The sequence below is a fragment of the Ruditapes philippinarum genome, unplaced genomic scaffold (genome assembly GCF_026571515.1).
Source record: "Ruditapes philippinarum isolate M1 unplaced genomic scaffold, ASM2657151v2 ctg3445_1_1_1_1, whole genome shotgun sequence".
NCBI lineage: Eukaryota > Metazoa > Mollusca > Bivalvia > Venerida > Veneridae > Ruditapes > Ruditapes philippinarum.
Genome location: NW_026866545.1, coordinates 247,257 through 261,117, shown reverse-complemented (window position 1 = coordinate 261,117; position 13,861 = coordinate 247,257). Strand labels below are relative to the sequence as shown.

The 13,861-nt window shown below is 31.9% G+C and overlaps 3 protein-coding genes across 5 annotated transcripts in view; all 3 read right to left on the bottom strand.

Annotated features, from left to right (window-relative positions):
- Positions 1-13,861, bottom strand: part of LOC132732833 (uncharacterized) — a 127,484-nt gene that overhangs the window by 88,567 nt on the left and 25,056 nt on the right. The window lies entirely within an intron of this gene.
- On the bottom strand, positions 194-1,881 carry LOC132732837 (uncharacterized). Its single transcript, XM_060719360.1, has 2 exons — positions 898-1,881; positions 194-654 (listed from the first exon to the last, which is right to left on the bottom strand). The coding sequence occupies exons 1-2, from the start codon at positions 1,745-1,747 to the stop codon at positions 530-532; spliced, it is 975 nt and encodes a 324-aa protein (XP_060575343.1). The 5' UTR covers positions 1,748-1,881; the 3' UTR covers positions 194-529.
- The window catches only part of LOC132732832 (uncharacterized), a 52,307-nt gene continuing 46,179 nt past the window's right edge, over positions 7,734-13,861 (bottom strand). For all 3 annotated transcript variants that reach the window (XM_060719347.1, XM_060719348.1, XM_060719346.1), the window contains exons 4-8: positions 13,629-13,763; positions 13,170-13,325; positions 12,643-12,789; positions 11,605-11,666; positions 7,734-10,930 (exon numbers count right to left, since the gene is read on the bottom strand). In XM_060719347.1, coding sequence (XP_060575330.1) covers positions 9,809-10,930; positions 11,605-11,666; positions 12,643-12,789; positions 13,170-13,325; positions 13,629-13,763 — 1,622 coding nt within the window. In that variant the 3' untranslated portion in view covers positions 7,734-9,808. The remainder of the gene's footprint in view (positions 10,931-11,604; positions 11,667-12,642; positions 12,790-13,169; positions 13,326-13,628; positions 13,764-13,861) is intronic.

Here is a 13,861-nt window from a genome sequence, read left to right as displayed (position 1 = left end):
TAAAAGTAGAAATATGATAATTCCTAATAAAATTAGGCCTGATTGTCAAAAAATGTGATCAAAGGTGATTGTCATTTTTTTTATACGCCACACAACTGTTTTTGTGTTAATTGCTTATGCTCATCATAGCGTGTTGGCAATAATTACTAGTATAATGCTTCGATATTACTCAAATACACAGAAAGCAAAATGAATAAACTATAAATTGCAAATTTGGTTGAATTTGTTCATAAAAACAATAAACAAAATGACAACCACTTGTAACGATCAAAGCTGTTCCTTAAATAATGTAAAGTATAACATTAGTATGCGTCCTTCCTGATATAACATGACTGAATTGACTTAAGTATTGCAAATGCCGAAGATATCAGTTATCTTCAAAAAGATGGAATGAAAGTGGAACAATTGGTCGGGAAAAAACGACATATTTCTATTTACAACCACTTTTATTTTACGCTCTTTGTCGTTTTAAGGTAGTAAGCTTTAATTAGTAGTATCCTGGGTCATAACTGAAGACGCACATTGCTTATTACTTACCGGTATTACCCGTTAATAGACTATCACCAGGATGATGCACTTTTGATCTTATCGTTTTAATCATCTCTATCAGTTCAGCGGGAGTTAGAAGCCCACAATCTTCTGTGAGTAATGAACCTTAAATGTATTATCATTATATCAATTTGTTAAAACTCTATCTTTTGATAAAAGTGTGACTTTTCATTCATTAATACTAAAATATATTTTATCTTTTCGACCATAAAATATAATGTTTTCATTTGCATCTTTAAACACATGTATGTCTTGTTCCTGTCTAATTCAGATAAAAGGGATAATAAAAAGCTATAAATTAACGAAATGGTCAGGTAGGATGGATAGTTGATTAGTTTATTATCATACTTGCTAATATTGCAGCTGCAGGGTGACCGCTACACAAGCTCGCTATTTCTTCCATACATTCTCTATTCCCTGGAGTAAAATATTCATTTTCCTTTTCAAATAGATGAGCGGATGTTTCATGTTCACTATAGCAACTATCTTCTTTATGTTCCCATCCCTGGGTAGATTCGCCCACAGATTCATTCAGAGTTTCAGTCATGAGATGAATTATTTGCAAAATATCTACTTTCTCTAGTGGACCAAGACATATTCTTTCGAATGATTTTGGAACGCTGATAATGTCGCATGGACAAAATACAATGCTTACATTTGAACAATTTTTGCTGATATCATCGATTAAACGTGAAAATGATTCTTTCAAATCTGATTCAATAAGCTTATCGATATTGTCAAAGAACATTATTATCTTTTTATTACATGAGTGTAGGTTTTCTGTTAGGCAGTTTATCGCTTGGTTTATGTATTCTCTCCTATGGAGACACAGCTTTCCTTGAAGACAATTTGTACACGCACCACAAGCAATCCTTTCACCGGAAAATTTACTGATGAAGTCAGCTAATCCCTCATGACAGCCAGATAGAGTAAACATATCACGGAACCATTTATAAAGTTGGCATGGTGATAAGGTATTATCCATTTCAAAATCTTTAAAAATACACAGAGTTCCGGAATCGCGCTCACTCCGATATAGTTCAGTAAGAAATCTTGATTTTCCAATTCTTTTCATCCCGTGTATTCCTACTGTTTTCTGTTGATTCAGTAATAGTTCTACGCTTTTCAATTCGTCATCACGCCCTACAAACTTTATGTCAAGAGTATCACCACTAAACTTACTGGTACCTGTTCCCATTTTATAAACGATTAAAATGAGAAAATGTATTATAAATAACTTCTCTTAAGATATGGACAAGTTTTCTGTTTTACAGATAACATATCTGTAAATATGACCTGTCGTGTTTATACCCTGAATAGTTTGCGTTTGGTTTAATCTCTTATCAAACCTGAGCAAATATTAGATAAGATACATAATACATGTTTTATAACACAATTGTTTAATTCTATTTCGAATGAGTAATATAGAGTGGACAGAAATAGTTTTGCTATCCGCTATAAAGTGGTCATATTGTTTGACCTTCCGCCATGAAATCATGTTCAGTATATATTCTCTCTCTGATGTACTAAAAACATTCTTTCGAATAAATTTTGAATGCTGAAGATGTCGACAAAATATAAAGCTTACATTATACATGTTATAAGTTTCAAAGAACGCCTAACTTTGCAAAATTGAATTTTGCATTCTTATCTTAAATGGTACTGATTAGAGCGGGGTCGTCATTTGCCGAACGATGTCTATTTCCGAACAATATATATGCGGTTGTAAAAATAACAGTAAGGTTGCGTTTTTTAAAGTTTTTTGGCGCGAAATATTTGAAAATAATTGTTTGCTTCCGGTTGTTTACAATTCCAAGGTCGTCCTGTCATCTTTAAAAGCGAAAGATATCATCGAGGTAAGTCCTATAAATTTTGTCATAAATTTAGCCGTACATGCTAAGGAGACTGCTGACGTAGATAACCGATGTGTTTAAATGTAAACATGTATGAAAGTATGTAGATGTACCCCTTCCCCACCCATCTAAATTAGAATGTTCTAGAATAGACAGACGTAGATCTTGCCACGTGGTTGTTCGGAATTATCCTCTCTACTCCTGTAATGTTTTAACGAAAACCCACCAGCACTTTCGCCTGTAAATGCCAGACTAGATTTTCCTATTTATAGCTCTAGTGGTCATATTGTGCAGCGAAGTGGAACGTGCCGGCGTTAGCACAAGTATAGAAGGTGGTTATCACTTCTGTGAAGTTTGGTTGAAATACTGTAAGCAATTCGACCTTTGAAAGGCGGTCATGCTTAACGCGGACGGACGGACAGACAGACAAACGGACAGACAAGCGGCAAAAGCAAAGATACAAAGTGTCTCCCAAATGTTTGGGTGACATAATAATAAAGTATAGGAGAGAAGGTCAGATATAATAAAGCCGGTGTATCGTAGACAATTATCAAAAGACAAAAAATAAGCATCATAATAGTTTGTATTATTTGGACTACCCAACAAGAAAAAAAAATAATCCTTTTATAGGCAAACAGGAAAGCTATCTCATGTGAATAATTGAAGTATTTGACGGATTCAAACCAACAGAACTACCCCGCTATGATGTTAATAATAATGTCTAAGGCAAATAACTGATTCGATTTTTAAGCAAAATGATTAAGATAATACCTCTCTTTAACGTGTATTAGAAAAAATAATAACTTTTCATTTTCATTTAAGGCAAACACACAAATACTATCTTTATCCCATAAAAAGTAAATTCTTTTGTGTCATCATAACGTTCTAAAACATGATTAAACAAAAAAATATCTAGCTCTTAAATACTTTGACGTGGTTTTAAATATGTATATTACGCAAATCCTACTGGTGGCTACAGGATCTTCCTATATGACCAGCGCAGACCAAGGTGAGCCGATAAATCTGTGCCGTCTGATAATGACCCAGCACTGTTCGCTATTCGGAAGGTACATATTTTGAAATGTTTCCATAAAATGATGAATTAGTATGTCCAGAATGAAAGATGGACAAGTCATTTCGGGAAAAGGTTTGTGAAACAACAACTCATATTAGATCATTTACATAGTTCACTAGACGGCGCGTGCATGCGCCGTCTAATAGATATGCATTTGTCCGTATTGCAATGGGGGAAAATTTAGACTTGATTTTGTGCATTTTTTTTAACAAAATCACATTGTTTTCCAATTTTCTTATAAAAATAGCTTTTCTGATGTACAACGGAGCTTTAAGCGATTAAAATAAACGTTAAACTGAAGTGGTAGTGTCATGTTTGAATATCATATTCTTTTTATAATTATCTTATTTTATCTACCTAATAAATAACGTGCCAATGAGCCAGTCTATAGTCGACCGTTCTAAAACTTAAATGTTGAGAGAGGTAACGACTGAAGCAGTGTCACTCACTCCATTTGCTCCGCCTCTTGTTGAAGTTCGTCTCCGCCTTTAATTGTCGCCAAATTCAATATGCTAGCATTAAGTCTTCGTTGACGGGGTTGGGGGGAGGGAACCAGGACAAATTATGATCAATATAACTTCACGAATTATTAAATTACAAGTTACAAAGCCTAAACCACGCACATATTGTCTTGAGTTTATTTTAAGTTTACCAATCATTTCAATTTCACTTGTTATCCAATTTATTTTGCTTCAACCAGACGTTTCAATCTTTGTCGCAACAGACAAACATTTCAGAATTTCAGACACATACCAAGAACATGGAGAAAAAAAATTCAGTGCTTCGGATATTCAGCTGTAATAGAGAACGATTTTCAATTCTGATTTTGTACATTAGCTGTGACTGTTCACATCATTTGGCGACGTCTTTGATGTGCAGCATCGACATTTAACTTGTTAACATTCTTGAACATGACAAATTAAATGGCAAAAAGATTTGAAACTGAAACAAATTAATCAAAGATTAACATATATTTCTTTCATTGTTTTAATTTGAATCTTTCATCATTATACATTTATACCACACATGAATACATGTATATATTTTTTTTAAAAAGAAAATATAGAATTTTAAAATGTCAATTTACTTGAAGCAAGAATTTAAAATGTAAATGTCAATTGTCACAATGTAGAAATATTATTTCTCCACATGGCAGGAAATAGATATATTGGGTAGCTGAATGTCAAGAATTTGTAATAGGAAATAAGGTAATTTTAAGGTAAAGTATACTTTGAATGGAATGGTCACAATATAATAGGATACAAACTTTGACAAAAACGATTTATAGATGTTTATGGTTATTCATGTAAGATGTGCAGACTTTTTGTTGGGTTACACGTCGCACCAACACGGCATAGGTCATATGGCGATTTTCCATGGTTACTGGTGAAGGAAGACCTCAGGTGCCTTCCGTGAATTACCTCAGGGCACCTAAGTAGAACCACCGATGAAAGTAAAAGTAAAAGAATGCAAAGTCCCTGACTGATGAAGGGCAAGTGCTTTGAATTCAATGACCTTAACCACTGGACCGCATACGCTCTTGAAGTACAGAAAGTTCTTTCTGAAGAAAACTTACAATTAGGTTGTTTAATGACAGGGCAGATAATGTGATTCTCTGACATTTATCCTAGTATTTTTTATGGAAAAGATAATGATAAAAAATATGAATATGACCATGTTTGGTTACTGAACTTACTCACTGCTAAGATGAAGAAATAAAATTCTTTGACATCAGATACAACATTACTCTGTTAAGCCTTATATTTACATTGACATGGAAGTACAGCAATATGAAGGTAAAAAAATTTTGTTCAGCTGAATTAAGATAGAATGACAACCAATTTTGAAGTTACATGAACAGCATAAATAAAGCGAAAAGCAAAGTACATGTAAATATATGAACGCATTTATGAACAATCAATGAATTTGTGAGATGCAGAAAAAGAAACAGTTCAAGAGCAATATGTATCTTTCTATTATTATTTCAGTTGTCAACTATTTTTCTGCAACTCATATAAGATCATAAACATAATTCATTCACATTCTTGAAAATGACAAATTAAATGGCAAACAGATTTGTAACTGAGAAAAATGAATCAACGATTGACATCAATTTCTTTCATTGTTTTACTTTTAATCTTTCATCATTAGACATTTAGGCAACACATGAATATATATTTTAATTATAAGAAAATAAAGTATTTTAAAATGACAATTTACTTTAAGGATGAATTTAAAATGTAAATTTCAATTGTCACAATGTAGAAATATTATTTTTCCACATTAAATGAAATAGATATATTGGGTAGCTGAATTTCAAGAATTTGTAATACGAAGTAATGTAATTTTAGGTAAAGTATACTTTGACTGGAATGGCCACAATATCATAAAGATATAAACTTTGACAAAAACGATTTATACACGTTTATGGTTATTCATGTAAAATGTGCAGACTTTCCAGGGTGACTGGTGATGGAAGACCTCGGGTTCCTTCCATGTATTACTTCAGGGCACCTGAGTAGAACCACCTATGCTCCGTAAGCTAAATGGATAGCTAATCCACAAGGAAAATAATGCAAAGTCCCTGTCTGGTGAGGGGCAAGTGGTTTGAATTCAATGACCTTAACCACCCGACCATTAACGCCCTAGAAGTATAGATAGTACTTACTGAAGAACTTAAAATAAGGTTGTTTAATGACCGGGCAGATAATGTCATTCTATGACATTTATCCTAATATCTTTATGGAAAAGATAATAATAAAAATAAAATGAATATGACCATGTTTGGTAACTGAACTTTTTCACTGCTAAGATGAAGAAATAAAATTCTTTGAGATCAGATACAACATTACTCTGTTAAGCCTTATGTTTAAATTGACATGGACGTATAACCAATATGAAGGTATAAAAAGTTTGTTCAAGAATGACAACCCATTTTGAAGCTTCATGAACAGCATCAATAAAGCGTAAGGAGGCAAAGTTCATGTAAATATATGAACGTATTTATGAACATTGAATTGGTGAGATGTAGCAAAAACATTTCAAGAGTTTCTATTATTATATCAGTTGTCAAAACAATCAACTATTTTTCTGCAAATCATATTAGTTCATATACATACATTCACATTCTTGAACATGACAAATGAAATGGCAAACATATTTGAAATTGAAAGAAATGAATCAACGATTAACATCAATTTCTTTCATTGTGTTACTCTTAATTTTTCATCAATAGACATTTAGACCACACATGAATATATATTTTAAAAAAAGAAAATAAAGAATTTTAAAATGACAAATTACTTGAAGCATGAATTTAAAATGTAAATTTCAATTGTCACAATGTAGAAATATTATTTTCCACATTGAAGGAAATAGATATATCGTGTAGCTGAATTTCAAGAATTGTAATACGAAATAAGGTAATTTTTAGTATACTTTGACTGGAATGCTCACAATATAATAAGGATATAAACTTTCACAAAAACAATTTTTACACATTTATGGTTATTCATGTAAGATGTGCAGACTTTCCAGGGTTACTGGTGAAGGAATACCTCGCGTGCCTTCAGTGTATTACTTCAGGGCACCTTAGGTAGAGCCACCGATGTTCCGTAAGCTAACTGGATAGCTTCCACAAGTAAAAGAATACAAAGTCCCAGTCTGGTGAGGGGCAAGTGGTTATAATTCAATTACCATAACCACTCGACCACAGACGCCCTGGAAGTACAGATAGTACTAACTGAAGAACTTAAAATAAGTCGTTTAATGACCGGGCAGATAATGTCATTCTATGACATTTATCCTAGTATCTTTATGGAAAAGATAATGATAAAAATAATATGAATATGTCCATATTTGGTTACTGAACTTATTCACTGCTAAGATGAAGAAATAAAATTCTTTGAGATCAGATAGCATTACTCTGTTCAGTGTCATGTTAACATTGACATGGAAATACAACCAATATAAAACTATAATAGTTCAGATGAATTAAGATAGAATGACAACACATTTTAAAGCTACATGTACAGCATCAATAAAGCGAAAACCAAAGTAAATATATGTAGTATTTATGAACAATCAATGAATTTGTGAAGTGCAAAAAAGATATTTCAAAAGCTATCATTATTTCAAATTATCAAAACAATCAAATATTGTCCGCAAGTTGAATAGTTTTTTGTTTGTTTTTTTTGTTGTTGTTTTTTTTTTTTGGGGGGGGGGGTTTGTTGTTGTTTTCTTTTTTTTGTTCAAATTGTATACTGGTTCGGGACCACCAAAACCGGACAACCACTAAACCCAGACGCCCCCGAAAATGCTTGATTTAGTATTTATTTTTTTCATTGGTTGTCAGTCACTTTTTTATCAACAAGAAATGCATGTTTCTTCTATAATTAAGTAAATAAATTCATTTCAACCTCCGTAAATGGTTATATTTTAATGTCTATTTCAAAAATGTTGACGTTGAAATTTGGGCGCCAAGAAAGCCATGCCTGACCTCATATACCAGCTATAATCATTTGCAGAGTAAACAATAGAATATCCAAAATTTCAGCATGTGTTGCTAAAATATTGTATATCATGTTAATATTCAAAAATTAAAACACCCAAGCTTTTATCTATTAAATCACGTCATGTACATATCTGTCCGGACGCATGGTACTGTAGTGTAGACAATTTAGGTAATTTTGATACCCTCCTTGACGAGCCTCAGATATAAGTGTCAATACAATCAGAAATAAACAAACTAGTTTGTTAGTTAGGAGAATAACCTAGCTGTACTGTTTCGAATTTTTAGGTCTCTAGGTTTGAAATTATGAAATCTGTATGGAAAAATGTTCAAAAAGTGTCCGGTTGATGGTCCCTGACCAGTAGTTGTTTGTTTTTGTTTCTTTTTTCCATTAAAGCAGTTATTGTCATTTACATAACACGTACAAATGAATATGTCACTAATGATAATACTTTTAAAAAATGAAACACATATACAATTACTTCATTGTGTTGATATGCATAAAATATTTCTAACAAAAAGTCTATAAATTGAACACTGTCATTAAATGGCAAGAAGAAATTGTGAAAAGTAAAAAATTTACATAATGTCACAGTAGTGATAATAATAAATAAAATTTTGTCATACAAAGCTGCCTAACCTATGTATTGTTTTAGTGAAATTTCTGTCAAATCGCAACGTTCAGTCCAACTTCATACCAGTTTAACTGCTTAAAATGCAAAACATGATCATTATTCACTCAACATCTTCGGTGGTAACAATAGGAATACAAATTTATTTACATGAGATTTCAATATGAGTATATATAACATTTACATCCACACATACGTAAATATTAAATGAAATAATATTTTGGATATATCACATAATGTACTATTCTAAAGGTTTGTATATAGTCATGTTATATAAATACATCATGTATAACGCATGAAATGGATAAATATAGAAAATTTCAATACTATTTACATTATTCAACAATCAAACAGGATAGTCGAGTGCTTTAATACACAATATATGAACGGTTTATAAAAAATGCTTACACGTCATGTGACGTAATATATGACGTATGACGTCAATTAAAATCACATCAGGTAAAACACTTACTAGTATATAAAGTTTAACTAATGAGGAGAATGTAAGAATTGAGACTGAACAATTTCTTGTAAAAAAAGATTACTCGTTGTCTATCAACAAACAAAACATTTTGCCTATGAACAACTAAGAATTCATTATTTTCACCATAATATTTAACAAATGTGTGGCTACAATGACACATTATGGCAATTTTTAAAATATCAGAATATACTGTAAAAGTGCGTTGTTTGAATTTTAATTTCATTAACTTTACAGCATAACATTTAACAACATATTCTAAAGAGTTTACATGATAACATTTCCTCATCTCACTGTGATCACTCTACTTCCAGGCAATTTCTTGTATAAATTGAGCTTACTTCCTATACTATTTGATTACTCCGGGAAGACCAGAAAGACACGCCCTTTAATAATACTTACCGTACAATCATGCGTATATAACCTCGATTACAAGGAAAACTTTTCTACCTGACGCACTATTGAAACTAAAAGATGACTTGTTTCGTCAAAACTTACATAATACTGACACTTCTTGTACATGTATATGTTACTCTATTAAAATATTGTATTCAAAGTATAAAAATAACACACAAAGTATGGCAGTGAATAATAATATAAATATATACACAGAAAGAGGAATGCTTTTAAGTATACGATTTTAAGACAATGGTTATTAATTAATATTCACAGCAAATTGACAATTGATGTTCGTGAATCCCTGCATATTCATCTGAATGGTGTCACGCTCTGAACTGGTCTTTCAGACAGGGTTTGTTTATTGATGTTTGGAGGAGAATTTCGTCTTGGCATAGGTTTAACTATTGCTGTAGGAGAAAGTCTTTGTGATACAGTTTCTACCAACAGTCTGTTTTTATTTTCATGACTAACATTCTGTGAACTGTCACCATCAACACACATTTGATCATGCTTATTATATGATTGGGCTAAAGATGCATTTTCATCTTGACGATGTCCCTGATCAAATTTGAGATCATTTACGGTATTGACCCTATAAGATATAGCCTCTGGCCCTACAGTTGAATCGCCATAGATCCCAGCACTTACTTCATCTGGCGTTTGAAGTTCTTGATGTTCTTTGAGATACTTTATCTGCTCATCCGCATTTGTTGATGTTACTTCTGAAGTATGACTGCCAAATAGTCCAGTTTTAGTATTATGACGATTAACAATCTGTGGATTATTGTCGACATTTGGTGGACTATATTTCTTAGCTGGTGGACCTGTAGGACGATCACTTGTAGGATCTGACTTGGTGCGACGAACACCATTACTGAATCGCTGGCTATCTATATCTTGCTGTGCATCCTCCCTTCCAACTTGTAAAAGTTGGAGATCATTCATTACATTGTGAGATTGTGACAACGAATGTGACCGAATTGTAGCGGTAGGAATATTTTGCAGGTGGTACTGATCATTTCGATTATTATCTTGATGGTGCATCTCGTTATTTGGGATATCTTCGGTAGACGAATGATAGCTCGGAGGCGGAGAATCAATAGACTCAAACAAGTGTTTATTCATATCATTCTCCTTATTAAAACCTGATGCTCCTGATGTTTCCAATGGAAGAGTTGTATAGGGGGGAGGATTATCTGCAATTTGTTCAGTACCTGATATGTTTGCTCTATGAATATTTATCAATGAATTTTCCGAAGTTCTACAGTATCTCATTTCGAATTCTAGCTCATTATCTTCTGAAACTGAATATCGAGATTCTAGCTTCTTTGAACATTTAGAATCCATGTCTGGATTTGTTTCTAAATCTATGTCAACTTCTTTGTCTTTGACGTCTTTCACCACAGTAATTTTAAGGTCGTCCGCAAACTCCTTCAAAAATACATACACTTTGATAAGATTTTTAGTTCTGTGCAAATATTAAAACATAAAAATAACTTATTCTTAACTTAATTTTGTTTCATATGACAGGGATGAACTGCATTAACAATCCTAAAGATGTGAATACAATAATTACATTGATAACATTGCTACGAGTAGGTAATGCCAGATTAGGTAACTGGACCTCATTCATCTGTAGATCTAAAAAAGTGTGTTTGTGGGAAACAATGTGATGCTTAATTACAGAGGTGACACATCCTGTTTTTTATATCTGATATCGAGTTGTAAAGGCAATTTGCACTTAAATGGGTAAGAGTTTGCGAAGACTTCCTACGGTCGTCTCACTAGAAACTCTTACCAATAAAAAAGAAAAATATAACAACAATACAATGGTATGTTAAACTAACAAAACCAAGATAACCAAAACTGCCACAGAAGAATAAAATATGCAGAAAGGCAAAATGAAAAACTACTTTGAAACGGAAAATAACATCCACGTCGAATTATTTAAACAAAGGTAATGAACCAGGAATAGAACTATCTTGCCTGTATGTATACATACTTAAGTTTAACGCTTTATTACCAAAAATGTCAGAATAACTATAACTAGATTAAATATCAAGTCTTGATTTAGCGACTTGTTTAAAAGAACTTATACATCATACCTTACTAGCCTCATTATGTTCCTCAGAAAGCGATAACTGTCTCTTCACGTCTTGGGCTTGCACTAAAAAGGGGAGTGATAAAATGTTATTCAAATCATCAAAAAATTATCAGATGTCTGAGACTTGTATTATTACTACGGGATAGCCTTTGCATTTTAGAGAACAAGTATTATTAATTAAGCATCATCCATGGCCATTTATGTTTTCAATAATGGTCAAATATTTCTTCCGATAACGTATCTAACAACTTGGAAAATGATATTGCAAGATAAAAAGACAGACTGTCATAAAGCACATGCAACCATACAACTAGATCCTTTTTTATGGAAGCATCTTAACACGGCTTTTAAATTTGTAAAGTCCTTATTGATCTTATTCATTTTATTCATTGAGTCAGTATGTTGTCAGAGAATTTTTTCAGACATTTAGACAATTAGATATGTTTATTTCAAGAACAATTAATAATGGTACTAAAAGATCTAGATTTTAATGGTTGTGGCAAATTTTATTAGTTTCAATGTAATAAAAGTCTGGATATGTGGAGCTCCCTCGAAAGCAGACCAGAAATTTAAACAACATGTGAAGTAAAACAATGAATTATCACTTTTTGTAATTGGTTTATCGTCACAAAATGATTGTAAACTAATGATTACTACCGCAAAACATATTCTAATGCTCATGTTCTTCATGAACGATATACGGTAATGCCGTCATTGATAAGATCGAATCAAAAGTGGTTATAATAAAATAACTCCATAAATTGATAGTAACCATCAATTTTAAAAATTATGTTGATAAACAAATGGTAAAATAAAATCTTAAATTTAGATAAACATAATTTGCTTGTATTATTGAAAACTGAATTGTTACTAGTCGTTAGTAGTCTTTCAATTTGCATAAATATCAATAGATAGTAAAACATTCAATGTCCAAAAATCATTTGGATAAGTTTAATTCAAAATTTTTATCAATAGAAAAAGTTTAGGTTATAAAAGATAAAATGGTCATATCCAGTTACTAGTAAAAATGTTTCAATACCTGGTGTGTGGATGGAGAGATTTTTGATGGCCAGCTCAAGAGACTTAGGGTCCTGCAGTATGTCATCATCAAAATCTAGACCAGTCTTGAGAAGATTTTCTTTCATAAACTTGAGAACCATTTCTTTCGCTTTTGAAACTGACTCATCTGTTGGAATTATTAAGTACATGTATTACTTCAATGGCGAAGACAGTCCTCAGTTTGGTATGTTTTATTACAAACCTTAACCCTTACTTTTAGTATCAGTAACCGTTTGCTTTGAAAATGTATCCTATTTAAATTGGTTTATTGATAATTTATTAATCATTTGTTTATATTTGCAGTATCTTTAAAAAAAGTAATAAATACATAATTATAAAATCTAATGGTTGCAATGAATATAACTTAACTTAGATTATATTTCAAAATGATTTATTATTTATATAGGATTACCAACGTATCGGTACAGGTTAGTCAATATATCTAATCTTAATGTTTGCTTTTGTAGTTGTAACATGCATTGTTTTATATAAATATTTAAAGCCCACCTGGTGGTAAAGTGTTTAAAATTAAAAGGTCAGCTTGAGATTCTCGCAGCATCCCATGCCAAGTTAACTGATGATGTCCTGAAAGCTTCTCTATAGATAGTATTGACCTGTCCAAAGCTGTCTTCAATACCTTAAGTTTTGCCATTGCCTCTGTATCTATATTTGAAAAAGAGCAATATCATTTATTTATTAAATATTATAGAAAAAAGAAATGATTCCCCCCCCCATTATGCGTATGTTTTAGCGAAGTATCATTAATTTGTTCCACAATAGTGATTTGTGTATTTTACAGATAAAACGTAATCGATTGTCGAATGATATTTTACTTCCATATGCAAAGATATATTTACATGTTTAGAAAGACAGTAATATTGTTTTTTCTTTCAATTTTTAACATCAAAAATAGAATACCATTAAACCATTGATATCAAAGACTTAGAATACTTCGTATTTGCATACCAATTCCTTCTTGAGCATTAATTGCCACAGAAACCGCCGTATCTATACTAAATGTTGTGCCGTCGAGTCCCTCATTTAAGGCATTGAAGAATGATACCACACCTTTCACTTCTTCCATTGAACGTTTATAAATATCTACAAAAGCATGGTGTTGTTGGCATTATATCGTTTAATTTGTTCATTGAATTGCATTATCAATAATCTTACGATCGACTTTCATTTTTGTACTTATT